General features: G+C 40.2%; 1 protein-coding gene across 2 annotated transcripts in view; it reads left to right on the top strand.

Moving 5' to 3' along the window:
• Positions 1 to 9,854, top strand: part of LOC108437230 (macrophage mannose receptor 1-like) — a 28,173-nt gene extending 18,319 nt beyond the window's left edge. For both annotated transcript variants that reach the window (XM_017714189.2, XM_037535237.1), the window contains 10 exons: positions 447 to 592; positions 1,266 to 1,304; positions 1,399 to 1,504; positions 1,607 to 1,836; positions 5,091 to 5,256; positions 5,471 to 5,629; positions 7,013 to 7,129; positions 7,462 to 7,650; positions 8,656 to 8,688; positions 9,666 to 9,854. In XM_017714189.2, the coding sequence (XP_017569678.1) occupies positions 447 to 592; positions 1,266 to 1,304; positions 1,399 to 1,504; positions 1,607 to 1,836; positions 5,091 to 5,256; positions 5,471 to 5,629; positions 7,013 to 7,129; positions 7,462 to 7,650; positions 8,656 to 8,688; positions 9,666 to 9,778 (1,298 nt within the window). In that variant the 3' untranslated portion in view covers positions 9,779 to 9,854. The remainder of the gene's footprint in view (positions 1 to 446; positions 593 to 1,265; positions 1,305 to 1,398; positions 1,505 to 1,606; positions 1,837 to 5,090; positions 5,257 to 5,470; positions 5,630 to 7,012; positions 7,130 to 7,461; positions 7,651 to 8,655; positions 8,689 to 9,665) is intronic.
• The last annotated feature ends 16,356 nt before the right edge of the window (positions 9,855 to 26,210 follow it).

The raw sequence follows: 26,210 nt of genomic DNA, 5'->3' as shown, positions 1-26,210 counted from the left end.
TGTTAGACTGTCTGAGCAGTTGTAGATTACAGGATCACAAATACTATTGGGCCTGGGTGAGATCAGCTTTAAGCATCTTTGGAACAAGAGGTGATCAGAATCTTTGATCATCACATTACACTACTGAGCGTCTTCTTAGAGTGTTTTTTTTGTTTGTTTATTTATTATTGAATTTCATATGAATAGTTACAATATATACAGTATCAATGAATTGTATAGTAGTTCCTGCTTTTGGAGACCCATCTATTTGCAGAGGTCAATTACAACGGTAATCAGGCACACCTAATCCAGCTAATTAATGCTTTTGCTAATCCTAGATTAGCTGGATCAAGTGTGTAATATGGTTGGACCTGAATTACATCACCTCGTGACCACTAACATGGATCTTCCTATGTCTGATTCATTATAATAAGTCATTATGACATGTCCTCATTTGTTTGTTCCAGCCTTCTTAACCTCAAGGATGGGTGATGCTAACATGCCAGATTTATGGGTTGGCTTGAATAATTTGGTAGAGGACAGACTTAGATGGACAGATGGAAGTGCTGTTTGGCACACAGAGTTTGCAGCTTCAGAAGGTGGCAATATCAAGGTAAGATGACAAATGCAGTTTTTATTTACAAAGGGTCTAAAACTGACTTGAGTTTTAGAAATTCAACTTATTTAAATAAAGTCATGTACTTATTTAATATTTGGATGCACTTTAATTTCTGTCCTCTAACACGTTCAAAACTTTACAAAATGCTGCAGTGTGCTTTTAGTCATTCTGGTTCTTTTCAGTGAGTGAAATCCTTTGTCTCAATGGATCAGTAAGGATCAGTTTATATTATTGCAGTTTTTTCAATTTAATTATAAGTTAGTGATGTTATGATGCATCACTGTTTCTGACTGTCTATAACTTACACTGTTGTACAGCAGCTTCTAAACAAAAGGCAGGTATTGTTTAGGCAAGCATATGTGAAGAACAAAGGTTCCTAAACTTTTACAACCTGCAGCCCATCCAAGCAGCCACACAGCCCACAACAAAAGCCGCTGCGGTCCAAAAGAAGACTTGACCAGCCTTATTATTATTATTATTATTATTATTATTATTTTTTTTTTTTATTTTTATTTTTATTATTGTTATTATTATTATTGCTATTATTGTTATTATTGAGCTTTTGGCCGAGAGTAGTATGGAGCCATGTAACCTCATAACAACTCAATATTTTGCATTAATGTTATAGCATTAATAATTTGCATATTGCTACTGTCGTTTTTTGCAGTGGGATTACTCGAGAGACGAATATCTGAAAAGTACTAAGGTATCTTTTTTTTCAATTCATGAATGTTATAAGATTTTGGGCATAGGAACATTTTTCACTGTTTTACATAAACTGATTTCATGAAATGTTTTAGCCTCAAATTTGTGTAGTAATGGGAGGCGTGCAAAGGCCAAACTTGGGAAAGTGGGTGACAAAAAACTGTAATGATACCAGCGGTTACATCTGCAGCCAAGCTGTTGGTAAGTCTGAAAAATGACTCTGGAAGCATTTTGAATGTTTTTCAGCTTCTGTCATTTTTCAAACAATAGATTCATAATATTCACTTTTTGTTTTGTATTCAGATCACTTCATTGAACCAAGCTCCACAGAGGTGTCCAAAACTTTTATCAGGTTTGGAAATTCTTACTACATGCTGGTTCAAACAAACTTGACCTGGCAGGAAGCAGAGCTTTACTGTGAAGCTGAGGGGGCAAAACTGGCCAGCATTCGAGATGCCTTCACCGAGGCCTACATAGACCTGCAGACCTATAAGCTCAGACAACCCCTATGGATTGGCCTTAACAGCTTGGAGGTATGAAAGAGTAGAAACAGACCTACAAACAGAAGTAACAATGCCATGTGTGCCATTCGCCCTCTTCAATTCCTGGTAAATTCTATATTTAGACTGATGACTCCTAACCAGTTCTAGATATTGTGCACACCTTACACTATTCTGAGTTTCCCACCTTTTCATGTTAACATAGTACCTGCCATAGTTGGTAGTCCACTTGATTTTGTTCTCATTCTGCCTCAGATAACTTTCTAACTTTAGACACTGGCTTGAATGCTTCTGTTTAGCGCTTAGGCTGGCTTTACATGGTAACTGTGCCATGCAAATTCAGCTGCTTGAAACAAACATGAAATTAAATTGCACTTGAGTTATTGTATCGCATAATGTACAGCACCCAGCAACTCACTTACAAGAGCCAGTTAAAATACTAATGATGCATCAAGTGACATATTGTAACGTGGAGCTTGGTAGCGGACGCATGTGCGGAGGTAAGCGACTTTTATTGAGGGCAAATCCAGAATCAGGGTCATAACGGTCCAGGGTCAAAGAGCCAATACGTACAGAACGGGGTGCAGACATGACGAGCAACACAAACAACCAAAGAGTTCTAACAAAGACCAACACATCAAACAAAGACAGGTACTAAGACCAGCAAAGACAACATGCAAACACAGGGCTTAAGTAACAGGGAAAACGAGGGACAGGTGAAAACAATCAGGGGCGGAGTCACGAAACGAGGGGCAGGACTACAGATACCAAAACAAACACACATGGACAGGACTGGGAGGGGCCAATCGTGACACATATCAACTGATCTAAACTACTGATTTTGAAGTCAGTGGACAAAAAAATAAATGGCTTATTGGAAGAAATCCTGGTTGAATTCATGGAATTTTGGTAGTTTTTCATTTTGTCAACAAACATCAAACAAATGTCGGGTTCTCAAAACTAATGTTTCTGTAACCAGCTGGTTTAACTATCCAGCTAAGAGCAGAAGCTGGTTAAACAGCTGCTTGTGCCACCGTTTGTGCTTCTTGTCTGCTGTTACCAAGCTGTAATGTCACTGAACTGTATGCACAGAGTCCATGTTATTGGTTCCCATACTCTGTTTTCTTAGGCTGGCTTTACATACTGAAACTTTCATACACCTTTAGTTCCTTAATCCCTACATAAAACTAAATTACGCTTGAGTTGCATAATGGAAAGCATTTGAACAGATGCAAGCATCTTAACTTCCTGAAAAAGATTCATGGAACATGATCTGTGTAGATCATGGAATTTTCATTGCCTCCTCTCTTGATGATAGCTAACGTCGTACAGAGCTTAGATTCCTTTGGGATCCTTTAAGAGAAAAGAGGAGATATGACAGGGTCAGCAAGACATCAACATTGTCTTTAAACAGTAGATCTCAAAGGTTTAACATATACAGAACTAATATCACATTTAAATCTGTACTAAAGAATCACAGACAGATAAAAGACATACATATAGAAAGGAACAGCAGGAAAACATAATGTTATAATAAGAGTATAAAAGGCATGTTGAGTGAAACTTTAATTGTTTTTGAATTGCTTCGTGAACTTGTCAAGTGGCACAGAAATTTTATTTTATACAGTTCGTAACTTATGTCCTGCAAGTTTCACACCCTTAGGAAGTGTTGAGTCTTAGTTCTTCTCAGTATTTCTTTCTTCTGAATACATTTGCATTTGAAGGATGGCTGTGCAAAATGTATGAGGATCGTGTGAAACTGGTGAATATATTGTGGGGACAACTGCATTAAAAACCATATGTGCTTTTTAATGGAACTTTCACGCCCTGTATTTTCACTAGAACTCAAGAAGAAGAAGACAGCAGAAGCAAAATGTATTAAGTAGTATATGGTAAATTTATCATTTTTAAGCACTGTAAATGAAAGGAGCTCACATTGGGGAAAAAAACATGATATTAAACCTCATGAATTGATTAGGATTCACCCAGATGAACAAATAAACATCTAACAACTGTTGGGTTGTACTAAAGTACCATCATTCTCCATCCTATTAACTACAGGATGAGTGAGATATCAAGTAGTCTATAACCGTAACTGCTTCTTAAACATTAACTGTCAAATTACCAACAGTTGAAGGCCTAGGTTTATATATACTGATCCATCTTTATATATGATAGCTTTAGCAAGTGGCTTAGGATGCCTACTTTGTACATGACACAAGCAATTTTTCCAACAAATGTTTACAAGCATGTTATTTCACTTATAATTCACTTTTTCAATTTTCATTGGTTTAGAAATTTACATACACATGTTTACTGTATCTTAAAATAGCTTGAGAAATTCAAGAGAATGTCATTATGGCTTTAGAAGCTTCTGATAAATACTGACAGTATATTACGGCCTGCCTTATAAGGCCTACTTGCCTACTTTGCTTGACCTCATGAAAAATCAGCCAAGACATCAGAAAATGAATTTGTGGACCTGCACAAGTCTGGTACATCCTTGGGAGAAATTCCCAAATGCCTGAAAGTAAAACGTTCATCTGTTCAAATGATAATATGCAAGTTTAAACACCATGGGACAGAAAAATACAAATAAATCCAACAACAACAGCAAACCATCCTGTGAAGATGCTAGACGAAGCAGGTACAAAAATATCTATATCAACAGTAAAACATGTCCTGTATGGACATGACCTGAAATTCCATTCAGCAAAGAAGAAGCCACTTCTCCAGAACTGCCTTAAAAAAAGATTTTACATTTTAAAGAAATGTCCTCTGGACTGATGAAACAATCCCAACGCCATTCCAAGTGTGAAGCATGGGGGTGGCAGCGTCATGTTGTGGGGTGCTGTGCTGTAGAACTTCACAAAATAGATGGCATTATGAGGAAGGAAAATGATGTGGAGTATTAAAGCAAGACACTATGACATCAGACATTAAAACAAGACATCTCAAAACGCAAAATGGCATAAGGACAACAAAATAGAGTGGCCATCACAGAGCCCTGACCATAACTGAACATTCGTTAGACACTAACTGTGATTGCATTAAGGGACATTGTATATGTATATCTGGCCCTGGGAGTTTTCCCTACCACTGTTGCCCTTAGCTTGCTCACAAGGGGTTTGGGTCCAGAGTTCTGTAAATCGCTATACAAATAAATGAACTGATCGAACTGACTAACCTAAAGAACTGCTTTGGTCTCATACAGTTTTCTGGAGGGATCAGTGTTCTGTACATAAATATAAAGCTGTACAAAAAGTGTCGGTTGTGTTTCTGAACAGACAGATGGATACTTCCACTGGATCGATAAGTGGGAATTAAATATGGTGAGGTGGGGCTCCAATGAACCAAAGAAGGACCGTCCCTGTGTTTACGTGGATGTAGGTGGAACATGGAAATCTGCTCAATGCAATCAAACCCTCTACAGTGTGTGTAAGAAATCAGCAGGTGAGTCATGTGCTGTTGCTTTTCCTTCTGTCAGACCATTATTTGATTAGAATACGCCAGGAATCAGGCAGTGACGCTGTTTATCAGACTATGGAATTAAGAATACTTGTCTGATTCGGATTCTCTGTTGTATCTCTAAAGGGTTGTTACTGCTTTACTTGCATTAATATGCATGATCATTGCTGCAAATTGACAGTTTGTAAAACTTCTACAGACATTGCTCCAACTCCACCAGCTCACTATTTAGGCGTGTGCCCCAATCAAACCGAAGAAGAACCAACGATGACATGGCTGCCTTTTAAAGGGAACTGCTATGCATTTGTAAAGCGATCAGTACCATGGAACACAGCTTCTCAAATCTGTATGTCGAGAGGTCAGTGTTCAAATCACCTTTTAGAATGTTTTCTTGAACCATGCACACATAACATTGACATAACCATGCCGTAAAGATTGTATCGCAGATGTCTTATGCTGTCATGATATTTTATTAAATATTTGATTAATTAATATAGCAGTGTCATATAAGAATTATCACTAAATGTCATGACAGCCCAATGTTTGATGCCATGATGGCTTATATCACATGCTAATTCTTGCTACCACAGTTAGCAATCCAGACATAAGGCATGATATATGTAACATGACACTGTTATTTTACTGGACATAATCTGTCATGACAATATCAATAGTATATAGCAGGGTTCAAGCAAAGTGCTACCAAAGTTTTCTTTAGTCATCATATGACTATTGTGGCATGATTCTATGTATGTATGTATGTATATTTTTTAAACTTTACAGTAAATTTTGCCAACAAACCATTTGTTTATGTACAGCATAGTTTAGTAATTTATTAGTATAAGGCTTACCATGTGTATATTAGGGGTTGCAATGAGTAGTTGAATAATAAATCCACTGGTCAATACACTCTAAAAAAGGTATGAAACTGTCACATCTGTACAGTGCCTTTATTACACATAATTCCACACACCCTGTCCTGACCATGTTTTAAAACATTAGGTTAAATAAAGATAAAAAATATGTACTTTTCACTTGGGATAAACTTTTGTTAAGGTACACAACTGGACTTTAAAACCACTGTTGTGCCTTTGATTCCATTCACATTGTTTGTACCTTGACTGTACAGTAACCATAAAGTCGACTAGTCTAGGACAGAGCCTGAGATACAGCGGCAGTAAATAAACGTAGTGAACAGGCAGAAGGAGAAAATAGTTTCTTTCTAAGTACATTATCTGTGTGGAAATACTACTAAGATGAAGCCAACTCCACTGCTAGCTGCATAAGACTGTGCTAAAATACAGACTCAATAGCCAGAGAATGTAGATTTCGAGAAACACTATCTGATAGGAAAGGGTAATTTGACTGATATGCAAACGATCACAGAACGTTTTGCGCGATGTGAATGCTCACATTCAGTTAAATAGAGTACTTCGAGCAACCACCAAACTGGATATCATGAATGTTTCCTGGCTCAGCAACTCGGTCTATATCTCACACAGCAAGACAGTGATGAGTAGATGCAACCGCTTGCAACTAGCATTTAGCTTTACAAACCAGTTTAAACTCTCTTTGAGAGATGAGAGCCTGAGAGCTGCAGTGATTCATTTATAATCCCAATGGTGAAGTCTTTTTTAATAATCAATAGTAATGCAATCCTTAGTATATATTTAAGAATACTATAACATTAGAGTTGCCTGTGGTCACAATGAAAAGAAAAAATGCTTTTTCCTTGGCACAGGAACTAATCTTGTTAGCATTTTGGATCCAATGGAGGAGAATTTTCTAGACACATACATTAAGTTTTTCGGTGATGATTACAGACATTTCTGGATGGGTCTATTCAAGAACCATGCAGGTAATGCTACAGTGACAGAACACTTAGTGCATGCTACTACATTTCACTGCATTATAATCATTTTTACCAACACCTTACTTATGAATCTAATTAGTAAAGACTATCTATAGTCTATAGTCTACTACTATAATAAATAGATTATTGTGTTATAATATAACTACATGAACTATATGTGTTTCATATAAGTGCATGCTCCATTTTTGGAATGGCTTTGGAATCTGATTATTTGCCAGTCATCCTGATTATTTCTATCAAATTACCTTTGCAGAAATTATTTTTCCCTCACAGTGTTAAAGGTGCTTACACAATTATGGTTTTGTCTGTCTGCACAGGTCAATGGCTGTGGGTGGACAAAAGTGTGTTGAGTTACTTTAAACTGAGACAAATGATAGCCGACCATGAATTTCTTCACTTACGAATTCATGAGTCGACCCTTGACTGTGCATCATTTGCAGCAAGTGGAACATGGCAAAAACAGCACTGTGAAGATCACGCACCCTTCATTTGCAAAACGGCCAAAGGCACGTTCTAAGTCTACAGTGCAGGGAGTATATAAAGAATTTCCATTTGTATGGATGTATTAATTTTTTGAAACAATATCAGCTGACTTTCAATTAAAAACACATTTTTGTTTGTGTAATAATAAAATAGCAGATACTGACCTTTTACCTTTTTATTTTTTGCATAAGTTCTAAACCCGAGTTAGCCTTTGCCTTGTGTTAACATTTCATGTAAAATTACCATTTTGGAGACATGAGGTTTTGTTCCAACAGTGGCAATATTATATAGCATGTTGTAGCGCCCACCACTACTACCAGAACAAACACTGTTTTTACACAAGTCATGGTTTTAGTGTACAGCTTTTGTCGGACACAACCACACCATAAATAAGCAAAGCTTTTAGTCTCTTACCACTCGTTCTGTACCCTGCACACATCTCTCTATCTCTCTACAGACATATACACACAATCCCAAGGGCCGCCTCTTCACTTAGAGCCCATAGCAAAATGAACCAAGATCAACAAATGCTGGAGAACCCATAATCTAAAACTAACATGCAAAGCATTTCTTGAACATGCTTTTAATATATACACCAACTGACCACTTAATTAGGTACACCTCCTTGTATCTTCATTCTTTGTCCATTTTAACAGGACTTACCATATAGGTGCCATTTATAATTCTACTGGGGTCCATCTGATTCTCTTCATGCTTTGTTAGCCCCTTCTACCCTGTTTTTCAATGATCAGGATCCCCATAGAGCATGTATTATTTGGTTGATGGGATATTCTGAGCATTGCACTGACTTGATGGTGACATGGTTAGTGTGTGTTGTGCTGGTATGAGTATATTAGATACAGCAGTATATGTATCTCTAAAATAGTAACTTTATAATAACAAAGAAAGAAACGCTATTGCTTTGAATGGAAGTTTTTATTTGATAAACATAACAAATCTTATCTGTTTAGATCTTAACTTGAGTAAGAAGCTGACTAAACCATGTTTTCTCTTTATTTTTCCTGCAGTTATACTGCCACCCACAAAAATGGCAAACACAGGTAATAACCAAGCAGATATTGTAGTATAGTGGTACTTTTATTCATCTGCTTTTTCTTTTTTTACTTAACAATTAGTTAAATTGTTGATGAACCTGGAACCACGAATCATTCACTTTCCTGTGAGATCAAAACTAAAAATCTTTTTAGAATCAGACTGTATTTGAAATGTTCAGGGATAGGAATCATGGTTTAAAAGGGAAGAAAAATGACCCATAGGACCAGACATGGTAAGCGTTTGGTACCAGTTCCAGGCACAAAAAGGTTGTATTCTTCAGTTTGTACATGACAAAATGCAAAATGTCTCTCTCTTTTGTACAGATGCATTTGTTAGATTTTGCAAAATATGGGAAAAATCAGACACATTTGGTTGTTTCATCAAATGCTGTGTACACCACAGCTCATACAATTCATAAATGAAAACTAAGCTGAAAAATCAACCTGCTTTAACTTCATTGTCAGGAAAATCAACCTTTTTAAACCTTTTTAGATCCATCTGTTCAGCCTACAGTATTTTAGCTGCAACTATTTATGCTGAAATTCTAAGTTATAGGAGAAATTCAAGAGCAGAGAATTTGAAACCATTTCTCTTTACATAATCTCTCCAGATTTATACCAAAACTATAAGGAGTTGGCAAAGGAAGGTTGTACAAAGTATTAAATGGAGGGGTGCCAATACCTGTGGCACATGTGGTGGTGTTAAAATAATGTATTTTTTCCCCAGAATAAATTTACTTCAATTAAATGTTGAATTGACTTCATTTATACAGTGTAAGATTAAGTTACTTCACCAAAAGGTGAATTTCTTATAACCCTTTTTACTCATCTTTATCAGTCGTGCGTAATTGAGGAGGTGGATTGTATATGTGGTTCATGGTATGAAGTACTGTACTTGTACTGTAATTTACTACTCTTGTCACATATCCCACTAATAATGTATCTAACAATGATCAATGCTATATTATTTGATTTTGCTGCAGGTAAAGATGAACCACATCGGGCATTTACTGGTGTGTCGGCAGTCGTGGTGATTGTGGTGGTGTGTGCACTGGCTGGAATGGCCTACGTTTACCACAGATGCTCCAGAAGATAGGCTACTGCTCCAGTGATAGACCTGGTGGATCAGGAGAGCTAACATGTATGCTAATAAATGGGCTTCTATTTCATAATCGGTCTATTGTGTTATATATGTTTATTATTTTCAGGTTGTCTATTGTGATAAGTGAACAGGCAAAAATCAACCCCCATATTACCATTATTTCATTAGTTCAGAGGGCCAGTTCCCTAAAGTATAGGATTTGCTAGGTCAACACGGCTGAACAAAACTGAACATACTCCTCCTGGCCTCCGGTAGCTGCTCAGTGAGGGAAATGATGTCACCTTGTTACAGAGCAAAGGGTTGGATTTCTAAGGCTACGTTTACACAGCAGGTAAAAGTGGCCCAAATCCGATTTTCTCCCCAAATCCGATTTTTTGTTTGGCTGTTCACACTATATTTTAAACGTGGTCTGTATGTGACATGTGAACCAACCCGCATGTGCAAAAGAACAACGCTTCTCGTATCGTGCTCGTCCAGAGGTAAACAGTCATGACGGCCAGAGAACGCCTGTCGCTCCCGGAGCCTCAGTTTCATCTTCGTCAGCATCACAGGAGCGATTACAGTTCCAGTGACTGACAGCAACCCAGTGTGTTCGAGTTCGACGTAAAAAGGGCGCGCTATTCGGCCACGGCCACTTCTTTGGTTCGTGTCCTCTTTAAACTGTCCCCTGACGCTGCAGCCTCGGGCTCCTCCGGCCGCGCTCGGCCGTTTCTTTCTAAACCTTTTTAAACTCGGAGCGGCTGCGATGAGTTTCTTCTATTTTTTGGTACAGAAACATCAGTTCATGAGTCTCAGCAGCGTGAAATGATGACAAATTTCGAGTTGAACTGACGTAAAAGTCGCCTGAATTCCGATCTGGCTGTTCAGACTGAGTCGCATTGCCGCAGATTGGATACGAATCGGATTTCAGTACCACATATGAAAGCGTCTCAGATCGGAATTCAAAATGTCAGATTCAGTGCGTTTTTTGCTGTACACTGTACACTTTTGCTTTATCCGCTGTGTAAACGTAGCCTAAGAGTCACTCCTTCTGGTGTGTATTTTGAGCTTTGTTACCTTGCAGACTGTGGACATGCAAAAAAGCTATAACACTTTTTTATAACAGAAAAGCATAATAGGTCCCTGTAGCACGGCGTTTGCTACCCCGGGCTCAAGGAGGTCCTTCTCCTCCGGCCTTCACTCTCGCGACTCGTGTCAGTCGGGGAAGCTCGGGCTTTACGCTCTGCCCCTCCACACTTGGCTCTCTCCTCGGCGTCCTCACCAAGGTTCGTCACTGCTGGGTGTTGGGCTCTTGCGGCCCGGGGGGCTGGCGCATGCCACAGTCCCTTTTAACTGTAGTGATGAATGTGGATCCAAATCCAAAATCAAATACCGTCCATATGTACTGCTACTCAAGACAATCAAACCTTTTTTCAGCATCAAGTGAGAATCCTGTTAACTTATCTGGAATTTAATAATAATATGGAGCAGTCTTCTCACGTTATCGGGGGCAAAACTTCAATCCTAAAATCCTTTAATAAAGCCTGTTTGACCAACATGTATTAATTTAGTGATGAATGGCTATTTTCTGAGGTCTGTGAAATGAACCATTTTTAATTACACAGTTAATAGAATCAAGAACTAAGGGACTGACTGAATCCCAGATAGCCAGGTATAGTTCTTGAGGGACCTTGTCTAAAATGGAGACTTTCCATGTTGGAGAGATTTTGTAACATTTTCTTATTATTGTATATATAAAATGTACTTCTGGAAGCTGGAGAGAATTAAGAAACTCCTTGCATGTGGTTTTGTCTAAGTTAACTCATAATAATTTAGATTTTTTTTTATAGAAAATTGACCTGTAGTCACTTCCCCTCCACCGTTGGACGAATATCAATAGATGCCTTTGGTTCATTTTCTTGTAATCTGAGAGGAAGCATATAACTGAGCTTGTCTCCTTTACAATATTACTTTTTTCAGTCTCTGTCTGACAAGACATTAAGAGTTAGAGCAGTTACTAAAACATTTAGAAGAGAAACCATAACAAAAACCCTGTAATCTGATTCAGTGCTGCTGGAGATTTGAAACAACTCCATGTCTGGACCAAGAATAGTCCACCAACCAAAAATATTCAGCCAACAGCGTCCTGTGACAACTGATGAAGGAATAGAGGATCAACACAAACTGTGCAACAGATGAGCTCCTGTTTCTGTCTATTGGCACCTCTACAAAGTGGCTCAACAAGATAGGTTTGTCTAATATTGTGGACAGTAAGTGGACACAGTGTTTAACGACACTGCTGCATCTGATACCAGAGAAACATAAACTATTATTAATGTCACTGCAGTGAAAATGATCCACCACTTAAATAATGGTCCTGACCATTGAAGTAAAAAGGGTCTAACAAAGTATGCAGAGAAACAAATTACCTGCAGTCTGTAATTACAGGCCTACAAAGTGCTCCTATATGGTAAGTGAAGCTGATAAAATGGAGTAACAAATTGTGTAGATATAAGGTAGGAATGTGGACAAGGGGGATGTATATGAAAGTGTGGTGCTTGTAAGGATTTTGATGATGGAAATCTGCTTTGAGAAAGAAGCACACACCAGACTATAAACCCTCCCAGTCCATGAAATACTGGAGCTAACCCCTTTTTTGAGGGAGTCAAGAAGGGCCCCCATGGCTAAGGCTGGAGACCTTTTGACCATGAAGGCTGGAAGTGGAGTATTCAGAGGTTTAGCATACTGCAGGGAACCTGGCAAACATTGGCTTGAAGAAAAAGACATGAAAGGAAGGTGTGCAGGACGTGAGGGGTCAGCTGTAATTTTGCCAGCGAGCTCCATTATCCTGCTGTTGTAGATGTCCTGAAGTGCTGGCAGACTACATTTGAATTTAGCATGTTCTTATGAGGTAGAGGAAGCAAATGGATGGTTATGGTTATGGATAATGTGACACCTGACTTGATGATCGCTGTGTAGAACTGGATCATCAGGCTCTGCAGCAGGTTAAATTTCTTCAGCTGTTTTGGCAATGGAGACAGTGTTCCTCTCCCACTTCAGGTCCCTGTATATAGTGTTGCTCAGGAACTTGAGTGACTCTACAATGGAATTCACAGATCCACTGATGTTGAGAAGGGGTAGGGAAGAAAGTTTGTGCCTGAAGTCCACCACCATCTCTGTAGCCTTTTATGTGTGGTAGCAGAGGACTAGCAGAATCTACATTAGAACTCATTGGTGAGTTGGTGGTCTTCCAGGATAAGAGTTTTTTTCTCACCTTGTAATTGGAGATCTCTTGAAGGACCCTCCAGATTGAAGTTGGGTCATTAGCAGCAAAGTGGCTTTTCAGCTGATAGACCAATCTGATGCAATGTGGAGCCTTCAACCTTAGTGAGCAGCCAGATTATTTTCCCAGGCCTGTAGTTTTATGCCTCCCTACAGCAGTGAGTTGCTTTTGTCTCCTGACTGCACTTTTCTGGTGGAAATATGCTGAATTCCACGTGTCTTTTCTCCAGCCAGAATGAACAGGGTTTCAAAGAAAGAGGATAGGCTGGAAACTGAGGGATTGGTGAGGAATCAACTTTGCTATTTTGGATGCAACAAGAAGACCATGCAAGCCTGTTAAGTACTATCTATCACTCTTTTTCTTAGCAGCACAGCCAAATAAGCTTAGCATACACTCTAGTCAAGCCTCAGCCTTCCACTTAATCAATGGAAGCGAGCTTAGAGCAACACCTAGTGGTAGAAATCAGGTGCTCTCAGCCTGTATACAGAATTATGCTTGAGAACACAATATACATTAGTCCCCCGTTTTAAAATAGAACTTTCTACACCAGCATAACAATGTGGGGTTGAAACTAGTATGACAGGACCATACATGTGAACTGATCACTTGTAAGTGTTTCTAGAGAAACAGCATAGGAGTCACTGGGGTCATTTAATGTTGGCAGAGCTGGAGCGTGATGGTGAAGAAATGCAATTGCATTTTTTTTACTGTTTTTAATATTTCAGAATCAGACCATTAAAACAATGAAAAATAAATATTAAAGGCACTTTGTTTTCCATATAGAATTCTTTCAGTCATTAGAAATGCACATACACATTTTGCATCTGAAATGTATCCTAAATAATGAACTCTCACATGGGAAATGCAATTTACACAATTTAGTTATGTTCAAATTTGCCTTTTAAAAAGTCCAGAACATGTTGCCATAAGAAAACAAGCAGCTATTAAAGTGTGATACATTTGAATTAGGGGAAGAATGACACTGGACACACAGGAGTCATGGTCGTCTTTTTTGATTCACAAAGAGCGTGATGCAATCTCTGCCAGGGAATTATTTACACATTGTAATGCAGGGCCAACCTTCTCTCATAAGGAATACACTGACATATATCTGTCACATAACAGCCTAAAATTACCGACTGAATCTCATTTATTCATTTTCATTGTGCCTAAATAGAAGCATATTTTCTTCCATTTATTTTTGCAACCTGTAAGCAAAGTACCTGAAGAGGTTTGGTATGAAATCTAGAGAAACTTGCAGAGTCACAGTGAAGGTGATAGGAACCACCTCTAAAAGACATCTCTAAAAGCTTCCTCACAGAAAACCTATTACACAAAATGGTTATGAATACACTGCCTGATGTCATCCGGGTTCATATCATCACCACTGTAGGGAAATCAGAGTTGATTGAACCATTTAACATCAAACCACTCTGAACAACTCTGTTTAAATCTCAAACACTAAATTATTTGGAATTTTTTTAAAAAAGTGTAATTTCCCTTTTATATGGAAGAACAAAGTGCATTTCACATTTCATGTTCATTGTCTTGATGGTCTTACTCCTATGTCTTAAAAGGGAATAACAATCTCCCATTTGCAGTTGTATTTCCTCACTATAAGACTGCTATAAAAACAGAAACAGAACATTTCCAGCACACTACAATTTTTATTTTTAGATTTTAATAATTTAAATTTTACTGCAACAAGTGGTGCTTTGAGAGATTTTAGTTCATAATGCATAAACCTGGATTGGAGCATTTAACATCTAGCCCTCTTACTAGGTCAGTTATCCAAGGCTTATTACACTAAGACCTATTATTTAGAAATTATGTGGACTACAGTGTAATAAAACATGCCTGCCTAAATGTCCTGCCTGAGGGCCCTAGCCATTTAAGGAATTAACAGATTTGTCAATCTACTTTCATGCAGGGATGTACAGTATTTCATTTATATTTGATGGTCCTGTTATCATTTTTATAACTCTCTTGGTAAACCAGTCTTTTAATAGAATGTCATTAATTAGTGACGCTGACGTCTATTAAAATGATCATAAGCACAAAACACTGGAGGTAAACAGTTTCCATCAGGTAGGACTGAGTGACTTTAAAATCACTTTTACAAACAAGCAAAGTTTCAGTTTAAGATTACATTAGTTACAAGTTGAATAAAAAATTGCTTTAAACTCAGGATCACAAATAAATTTTCCTTTACTGTATTGATCTGTAGGTCTCTGTAAACTAACCGAAACTAATTTACTATAAAATAAAAGTTTGTATGAATTCAGAAAAAAAAGAAACATGCCAGTCACATGCATTTTTTTTGTTTTGACATGCTACGTTTTTATACACACAAAAACTAAAAGGAACGACAGATTTCTCAAACTGTAGTGGAGTAAGAAGTAAGATATTTGACTTTGAAATGTAGTGGAGTGAAAGTAAAAAGTCGCCCAAAATGAAAATACTTAAGTAAAGTACAGATAAACGAAAAACTACTTAAGTACAGTAACGAATTACATTTACTTAGTAACTGTCCACCACTGAGTAGTAGTAGACAACTTCTCTGTTTTTAGCTCTGACCAACTGCACATGGATGAAAATACTACATTTATAAATTTAGTAGTAAAGAAGTCTTAAAGATTAAGAGACCCTTATTAGTCCCACAACGGGGAAATTTCACCTCCACATTTAACCCATCCATGAAGTGAAACACCACATACACTCTAGTGAGCACACACATACTAGGGGCAGTGAGCACAGTTGCCCAAGGCAGCCCAATCCACAGCGCCCAGGGAGCAGTTGGGGGTTAGGTGTCTTGCTCAAGGACACTTCAGTCACGTGCTGTCGGCTCTGGGGATTGAACCAGTGACCTTCCGGTCACAAGGCTGGTTCCCTAACCTCCAGCCCATGACTGCCCCACTTAAAGTAAAGAAGTACACAATGATGAGCTCCTGATAAAAAAAAATCACATCCTAAATACATTAATCTATATTTACAATGAATAAATTCTCTCCAGAAATTCACTGTATGTCCAGCATTTATAGACACATGATCATCCAAAGTTTCCTCTGAAAAAAGGGTATTAATAGAGATTTTGTCCTTTTTGGAGCAGTAACAGCTTCTACTCATCTGGCAAGATTTTACACTAAAGGTACTAGATGGAGCTCCATCTCTACAGAGAACACAGTTCCACTGCTCCACAGCCCAGTGCTGGGAGGCTTTATATAAATGCTGGTGAATAAATGCTGGTGCTTCACAAATTGAAAATTGTATAGTTAGTCATCCAAGTTATTCATTCAGTCTATAAATCTCAGTACTAAGAATTCAGTGATCATACACCCTACACTTTGTGTCACTTTCCAAACAATCATTGTGCAATCTTAGTGGCAGTGTCTATGACCACAGACTGCCGTGTAAGTGGTATGGTGGCTTCACAGTTACACAGCCTGTTTTCACTAATACCGCTGGTTCAGCATTCTCTGTCACACCAAAAAAAATTTAAGGACATGTTTTGCAAGCCTTGTCAAAGAGGAAATGAAAGCACTCATCATCCTTTCCTGGATGGCCCTGTGACACAACTTTTACCGAATTTATAATCCTAGTCAACTTCAGCTGAACTGCAGAAACATGCAGGATTTTTGATTGCCTAGCAGTGACAGTAAGACATTTGGGGAACATAAAGGTAGTGTCATGCCCTAGAGCAGTGGAAATTAGGGTGGTCATTTGTTGATACCATGATGACTACAAAGAATAATAACAGTAATGACAGCAGTTCACATACGTCCATGTTACCGCATGTATCACTTTGGTTACATTCACACTTCAGATTAAACTGGCCTAAATCTGATTTCTCTTAAATATGGCCTATATTTGACTGTTTAAGCAGATCACACCCTAGACATGACCTATGGAACGTCAATTCACCTGGCATGATCATGCAACAAACACAGCTGTCTTCTGCCGTTCCTTAAAATGAATAGGCTTTCACAGTGAATGCGTTTACATGCACTCAGTTATCTGATCAGAATTGGATTTCTGCAGTTATTCGATTATTAAATGGTCATGTAAACACCATACTCTGATCTAGAAATCTGATTAGGCTGGATTTTAGCTCAGTAATCAGATTTCCTGTGCAAGTAAACTTTTACTCTGATTACTTTTGGATTTCTTAGTCTGCACATGTGCGAGAACAGATGGTGGTACCAGAAATAAGCAAGCAGCGTTGCCAAGAGACAGAAGCAAAACACTTGGAGCTGCACTGAAACCAAACACGAAATACAAGATTTCAATATTCGTCCTCTTCTACATGAGGTATGTTCATAATTGTAAAGTTTTGCAAAGCATTTTTAACATTTATAAAATGTCTGCAAGAATCACAGAATCAAGTACATTTGCATGGATTATTTATGTTAGCGGTAAGTACTTGCAAAATTGTTGTTCTTCTTCTTCTTTCGGCTGATCCCTTTAGGGGTCGCCACAGCGGATCATCTGCCTCCATCTTGCCCTATCCACTGCCTCCTCTACTTTTACACCAACCATCTCCATGTCCACCTTCACTACATCCATAAACCTTCTCTGAGGTCTACCTCTTCTCCTTCTACCCGGCAGCTCCATCTCCAACATTCTTTGACCAATATATCCACTATTCCTCCTCAATACATGTCCAAACCATCTCAACCTGGCCTCTCTGGCTTTATCTCCAAACGGCTCCACCTTCACTGTCCCTCTGATCTGCTCATTTCTAATCTTGTCCATCCTTGTCACTCCCAACGAAAATCTCAGCATCTTCATCTCCACCACCTCCAGCTCAGCCTCCTGTCTTTTAGACAGAGCCACAGTCTCCAAACCATACATCATAGCAGGACGCACTACTGTCTTGTAAACCTTCCCTTTCACTCTTGCTGCTGTCCTTCTGTCACACATCAGCCCTGACATCCATCTCCACCCACTCCATCCTGCCTGCACCCTCTTCTTCACCTCTTTTCTACACTGTCCATTGCTCTGGATGGTTGACCCAAGATACTGCAAAATTGTTATTATTACATGTAAATACAGTAATAATAAAATGTAATTCTGTCCACAGGGAAGGCTTAGGTTTTAGGACCAATAAACATCAACAAGCAAATATTACCCAGTTAAGCCATCATGGAAAGAATCACTTAGATCCTCAACTGGCAGTGATCAGATATTATTTGAATATATGGAGAAAAAAAAACATTTTACTTTATTTGAAAGTTTTGTTGACATTCAATAATGATAGTAAGCAAAAGTTCAGTTACGCTTTACCTCAGACAAAGGCACTGCACTTGATTGATCTCGAACAATCTCGAAACAAAGACCACGACTGTTCAATCGAAAATGACAGATTGAGAGTGTTTTTTTCCTGTTCTGTGTCACATATGAAGGTACATTTTCGATGTGCTGCAGCACTGCAGAGCTTTGAGTTTTTCCTGCTGAGTGAGTTCATTCAGGTGTATGAAAAAGAGGAGAATGCCACGCTGTGCAGTGCGTGATTCTTTATGAATGCTTGAATGTTAAATTATGGTCTTTAAAGTAATGTAGGTGGTCATTGTGATATGCATGCCATTACCAAATGATCAGTTATATCTCTGAAGGAACACAGATGTGCAAAGCTGAAATCCAAAAACGGTGAATTCACATTTTTACTCTTCTTTTACATTACCTCTATGTAAAGAAAAAAACAAAATCTCTTCATAACTGCACTGATGAAAATTGACATTCAAGACTTCACGTCTACATCATGAGTTGTAGAACTAAAATTGAAATGTATAGACCTGAATCTGATGAATCTGGTCCTATTTGAGTCAAACCTTTTTGACACTATTTTTTAAATATTTGGTGTTTCACCAACAAGCACTTTCAGATAAAACATTGAAATTCTCTAGAAAGCTTCTGTCCTTTTAGAACATGAATATATTCTTCTGTTTCTTGCTGTTGGGCATCTACTATGCACAGAATCTCTAGCAGAGACACAAGAATGCATCCTGTCTTGCTGCTCAGCAAAATGATTTTCCTACATTTCAGCTGCAGGAAAGACCTTGAAGGTTATGAGAATATCAGGAGAAACACTTTTACATGACCCAGGTTTTTGCAGGAAATGGGAGTTCAGGTGACATCAGCAGAAGCAGTGTATCCAAAGGAAGCATATTGCCTGGCTTTATGATAGAAAAAACAAGAGTAGGATCCTGCCTTAAGATGTCTAATGATTATAATTATATCTTTGTAAATGTTTTGAAAGCCACAGGCCAGGAAATATGTTTTGATAGACAGACAGACATTCTTATTGGGCGGTGTAGGAGGAATCGTTATGGAACCAGGTGTAAGCGAGGAAATGTAGCCACTAGACATAAGCTCCCAAGCTACCTCTCTTCAGTCCCTCAAAACAGTTTTCACCTGGCTGTGTTTCCTGTGTACTTGCAACACCCTGCTTTACAGCCATTCACGGCTAAGACCACACACAAGAACTGGAGGCAATCCATCACCCTTCCTGGAGCTCCACCCTGCAGTTCATGGATTGTTTATTTCATCCCAGTTTATAGAGAGGTGAGGAAGTTAATGTTGCTTTTGTGCAGTGTTAAAAATCTCAAATGTTATCTGTTTAAATGTGTTCTTTAGTTTTGAAGTCCTGTTGTTATGCAATGTAATTTTCAAATTACTGAAAATTATTCTTTTTCAAATGATTCCTTTTCATATCACACCAGTCCTTTCATGTTTGTTGCCTATTTCTAGTCCTAGACTAGACTCCTAGTTCATGTTGGGATACAGTTCAATTCTTTTCATGTCTTTATCCTATGTACCAACATTGGGTCAGTGTAAGTTGCTTTGCTATTTAATATCATCTGACCAGGGATGTAGATCCAGTGACTTTTTATAAACATAGTTATGTGTGGTTATTAGGACATTTATTCCTAAATAAGATGAGCATGGCATATGCAATAAAATGACTAGAGAATGTATTATTGGTAATACTTTTTATAGCTGTATCTGAGTGAGTAAGTGTAAGCTATGAGAACTGACTGTAGCTCTCTGACATAAATGCAGTGTCATCAAAAGAACATCTGCTGTGTGTACGTTTGACTTGCAAAGAAAGTGGAACAACTTCCCAAAACGATTCGCAATCAGTTACTGCATGTGTTGGTTTGACATCTGAGCAAAATTCTGCTTTCTGTAATAAGTGCTTCCATCTCCTATGAAGCAGTCAACATGGATTAGACTACATTAATTGCTGAAAACTTTGACTTTATCAGGCCACCAGGTGATTTGTAGGCCAGTATGCAACATACTGCCTAGAGATCAGTGAATCCTGAGGGATAGTAATAGATTGTTTTGGTAATATCTATCAGTTTTAGCATTGTAATATTTCATCTTATTTTTATTCCCTATTAATCTAAACCAGAGATTAAAAATAAATGTTCTGATATATTAATAATAAATGTGTTTTCCTATTCCTATCCTCACTCATTAAATGATTATTCCCTTAAAATTGTATTCAGTTACAGTCCTGGAGTGTCCAGCAAGTTGTTTTCTTTCCTGTCATTCTGTCATTTCCCTGCTCAAAAACACCTGATTTCAGCTCAGTTGGACTTGAATACTTGAACAGAATTGCTGTTCAGAATTATTGTTTTAAATAATGTGAAACTAATCTTGTTGCAGACAAGTGTATAAAATTATTCTAATATGCAACGTATGTCCCAGGAAAGAAAAAAAATCCATAGTTTTCTGACTTCGTATTGGCAAGTGCTAAAAAACATACTCATACTCAATCTAAAAAACATGATCTTGACGCATTCCTACTCACAGCTAGATTTAAAATGATTGCACCTGACATGATATATATTTTTACGACATATATAAAATATGCCTCTCCTTGGATCACCACCTTATCGTGGTGGAGGGGTTTGCGTGCTTGAATGATCTTAGGAGCTATGTTGTCTGGAGCAAAAGCTCCTGGTAGGGTCTCCCATGGCAAACTGGTCCTAGGTGACATGTCAGACAAAGTGTGATCCATAATAACCCCTATGAAGACACAAAAACAGGACTTGTGTACCCTGCCCGGAACAGGGTTACCGGGGCCCCACCCTGGAGCCAGGCCTGGGGGAGGGGCTCGCCAGCGAGCGTCTGGTGGCCGGGCATTTACTCATGGTGGCCCAGCCCGAAGGAGTTACATGAGTCACCCCTCCCATCGACCCACCACCAATGGGAGGGGCAGTAGTAGGGGTTCGGTGCGTTGTGGATCGGGCAGTGTCCGAAGGCGTGGGCCTTGGCGTTCTGATCCTCGGTTGCTGAAACTGGCTTTTGGAACTTGGAACGTTACCTCACTGGCGGGGAAGGAGCCTGAGTTGGTGCGCGAGGTCGAGAGATACCGGCTAGATATAGTCGGGCTCACCTCAACACACAGCTTGGGCTCTGGGTCCAATCTCCTTGAGAGGGGCTGGACTTTATTCTTTTCTGGAGTTGCCCATGGTGAGAGGCGGCGGGCAGGTGTGGGCTTTCTCATAGCCCCTCGACTCGGTGCCTGTATGTTGGGGTTTTCTCCGGTGGACGAGAGGGTAGCTTCCCTACGCCTTCGGGTTGGGGAACGGGTCCTGACTGTTGTCTGTGCTTATGCACCGAACAGCAGTTCAGAGTACCCAGCCTTCTTAGAGTCCTTGGGAAGGGTGCTTGAAAGTGCTCCTCCTGGAGACTCTATTGTCCTACTGGGGGACTTCAACGCTCACGTGGGCAATGACAGTGAGACCTGGATGGGTGTGATTGGGAGGAATGGCCTCTCTGATCTGAACCCGAGTGGTGTTCAGTTTTTGGACTTCTGCGCAAACGACAGTTTGTCCATCACGAACACCATGTTTGAACACAAGGATGTCCATAAGTGCACATGGCACCAGGACACCCTAGGCCGCAGTTCAATGATTGACTTTGTAGTCGTGTCATCGGACTTGCGGCCATGTGTTTTGGACACTCGGGTAAAGAGAGGAGCTGAGCTATCAACTGATCACCACCTGGTGGTGAGTTGGATCAGGTGGTGGGGGAAGATGCCGGTCAGACCAGGCAAGCCCAAACGCATAGTGAGGGTTTGCTGGGAACGTCTAGCAGAAGAACCTGTCAGATTGATCTTCAACTCACACCTCCGTCAGAACTTTGACCAGATATCGGGGGAGGTGGGGGACATTGACTCAGAATGGGCCATGTTCCGTTCCTCCATTGCTGAAGCGGCTGACTGTAGCTGTGGCCGTAAGGTAGTTGGTGCCTGTCGGGGCGGTAATCCTCGAACCCGGTGGTGGACACCCCAGGTGAGAGATGCCGTCAAGCTGAAGAAGGAGTCCTACCGGACATGGTTGGCCTGTGGGACACCAGAGGCAGCTGGCAGGTATCGACGGGCCAAGCGATCTGCGGCTTCAGTTGTTGCCAAGGCAAAAACCCGTGTATGGGAGGAGTTTGGTGAGGCCTTGGAAACTGACTTTAAGTCGGCTCCGAAAAGATTCTGGCAAACCGTCAGGCGACTCAGAAGGGGAAAGCAGTGTGCCACTAGCACTGTATATAGTGGAGATGGTGTGCTGCTGACTTCGACTGAAGACGTCATTGGGCGGTGGAAGGAATACTTTGAGGACCTTCTCAATCCCACCGACACGTTCTCCAGTGAGGAGGCTGAGTCTGGGGACATGGGAATAGGCTTGTCCATTACTGAGGCCGAAGTCGCTAAGGTAGTTAAGAAGCTCCTTGGTGGCAAGGCTCCAGGGGTGGATGAGATCCGCCCTGAGTTCCTCAAGGCTCTGGATGTTGTGGGGCTGTCTTGGCTGACACGCCTTTTCAACATTGCGTGGACATCGGGGGTGGTGCCACTGGATTGGCAGACTGGGGTGGTAGTGCCTCTTTTTAAAAAAGGGGACCGGAGGGTGTGTTCCAACTACAGGGGAATCACACTCCTCAGCCTCCCTGGCAAGGTATATGCAGGGGTACTGGAGAAGAGAGTCCGGCTTATAGTCGAACCTCGGATCCAGGAGGAACAGTGCGGGTTCCGCCCTGGTCGTGGAACACTGGATCAACTCTTCACCCTCTCCAGGATTCTGGAGGGTTCATGGGAGTTTGCCCAACCAGTCCACATGTGCTTTGTGGATCTGGAGAAGGCATTCGACTGTGTTCCCCGGGGTATTCTGTGGGAGGTGCTTCGGGAGTACGGGGTACATGGCTCTTTGCTACGAGCCATTCAGGCCCTGTACAAACAAAGCTGGAGTTTGGTTCGCATAGCCGGCAGTAAGTCAGACTCGTTCCCAGTGAGAGTTGGACTCCGTCAGGGCTGCCCTTTGTCACCGATTCTATTCATAATTTTTATGGATGGAATTTCTAGGCGCAGTCAAGGGATGGAGGGTGTCCGGTTTGGTGACCTCAGGGTCACATCACTGCTGTTTGCAGATGATGTGGTCCTATTGGGGACATCAGGCCGCGAACTTCAGCTTTCGCTGGATCGGTTTGCAGCCGAGTGTGAAGCGGCTGGGATGAGAATCAGTACCTCTAAATCCGAGACCATGGTTCTCAGGCGGAAAAGGGTGGAGAGCCCTCTCTGGGTCGGGGATAGGCTCTTGCCTCAAGTGGAGGAGTTCAAGTATCTCGGGTCTTGTTCACGAGTGATGGTACAAGGGAGCCGGAGATTGACAGGCGGATTGGTGCTGGGTCAGCAGTGATGCGGGCTCTTTACCGGTCTGTTGTGGTAAAGAAAGAGCTGAGCCATAAGGCAAGGCTCTCGATTTACCGGTCGATCTACGTTCCCACCCTCACCTGTGGTCATGAGCTTTGGGTAATGACCGAAAGAATAAGATCGCGAATACAAGTGGCCGAAATGAGTTTCCTCCGCAGGGTGTCTGGACTCTCCCTTAGAGATAGGGTGAGAAGTTCAGTCATCCGGGAGGGACTCGGAGTAGAGCCGCTGCTTCTTCACGTCGAGAGGAGCCAGCTGAGGTGGTTCGGGCATCTGGTTAGGATGCCTCCTGGACGCCTCCCTTGGGAGGTGTCACAGGCGAGTCCACCTGGGAGGAGACCCCGGGGAAGACCCAGGACACGCTGGCGCGACTATATCGCCCAGCTGGCCTGGGAGCGCCTCGGAATCCCCCTTGGAGAGCTGGTGGAAGTGGCTAGGGAAAGGGAGGTCTGGGCTTCATTGCTTAGGATGCTGCCCCCGCGACCCGAACCCCGGACAAGCGGAAGATAATGGATGGATGGATGGATGGATATAAAATATGAAAAATTGTAATTTATAATGTTATTCCAATGATGTAATGAGTCTGTGTTTGTATGTAACGCATATCTGTAACCCCTCTGCCCTGAAATGATTCACACTCCTGCTTAATAATCGGTAACATCATAAAAATGATCCACATGCATCATGATTAACAATATCTAATAAACAAACTAGAATGCAAGCTTTCATCTCCAAGATAATTTCCTCTGCGTACCTCTCAGCTGTTCATAATCAGAGAAAAAGGCATTATTGAATCATTATACAGACTGCATACAAATTGACAGTGACAACATAAACAGCATGGCCATCATGGCAGGCAGAATGTGGTTCAGCCTTACATGTTGGAGCAGTCTGACTCACAAGATGACCGGAACAAAGGAAGACGTCAGAAAAATGTCTTACCAGAAAAGACCAGCATCATTCTTTCAGTTGACAGTAAATTGATCACAAAAATATAGATATAATGGGAAGATAATCATTAAAGCTGGTCCTAAGGTTGCATGGCCACAAATGTATTTGATGCAAAAGGGACTCTAAAAGGAACAGATTTTTGTGGTCAGACAGAGAAAAATCTGATTTTGTGAATGGTATAATGAAGTATGATTTTAACCAATGATAAATGCTAATCACTGAAAGATATTCTCTATATTCTGGATCAGGGCTGGCCCTGTGGTTTTCAGAGGGCTGTGGCCAGTACATTTTGATGATTTTCCCATTCTTAAAGCAAAATTTTTACCTTAAAATAACAGTGTCAAAATCATTGTGATGGTACACTGACTAGAACATGTTGCCAGAGAGACCAGACAAGACTAAATCACGCATTGGCTTTTACTTGTTAGCGAGAGCTGAAAGAGATAAAAGTATGTAAGACAGTCTCATGCCTAATAGGAAAAAACAACAAACACTCGACACCAAAGGGATCATTTTTTTAGATCACTGCCAATGTTATCTCTGAAAGATTACTGACCTTATCTGTAATATCTGTCTCATAGAGATTTGTAGTTTTTCCAGATGCCAAATATATTTAAAGTCATTTAAATTCATGTCATGCCAGAAAGTTTCAGATTTGTCTACCGCTTGCCAAATAAGCCTTGAAAGTTTGCAACCTCCAGTAATAAAATCCTGTAACATTACTCTACCTTGTAAATCGACATGGTTCTTTCTCTTCTAACGCTGTCTTTGCTGATGTTGTACTGAATTCCGAATCCCCAGGAAAATCTGGCTCCCCTTTGCATGCATGTGCGCCACAATGGTATTTTGGTTGTTTACACATAGACATCTGTAATCTGTAGTGTGTATATGTTTGCATGATACATTCAGGGAATTCTGCAACCTTATCAGCAAATGCATGTGTACAGCTGTCCATGATGGGGTTTCAGAGCACAATTTGTGGTGTAAAAGTGAAATACACTCCACAAATAGGGGAAAGGCAAGAGGCAAAAAAAAAAAAAAGCCTGAAACATGCTTTACGCAAGAGTGCAAACACAGACATTTCGAGCAGACGGGGTTTTATTGCATTCAAAAATGTCTAGCAACACATTTCATTCCAGTATGCTTTCTCATGCTGCCATTGCAAACAAGCATTTGAGTCTCATGCAACGATGGCTTACATAATCATAAAAAGTATGAAACATTATCATCTTTCCATTTTAACAGAAGAGGTTAAGCAGCTCACTTTTCTCTAATTGTTCGCATTTAGTTCTTGAGGCTGTTGGAATAACAGTGGAGACCCCTCTCTGATTTGTTCTTTATCTCCCCCTTCAGTATTGAACGTTTTAGCCCAATCCTGTTTCTTCTTTTTACCCCTACCTCTTGTTTTTGAGTGTCACCCTAACCCCTTTGAACTGAGGGGTTGTGGTTGAAATCGTGCCTTACGAAATAGGACAACCCTCAAATAATAATAATAATAAAAAAAA

The sequence above is a fragment of the Pygocentrus nattereri genome, chromosome 2, assembly GCF_015220715.1.
Source record: "Pygocentrus nattereri isolate fPygNat1 chromosome 2, fPygNat1.pri, whole genome shotgun sequence".
Classification (NCBI taxonomy): Eukaryota; Metazoa; Chordata; class Actinopteri; order Characiformes; family Serrasalmidae; genus Pygocentrus; species Pygocentrus nattereri.
Note: the sequence above shows the minus strand (reverse complement) of the source record. Positions and strands in the feature narration are given on the sequence as shown.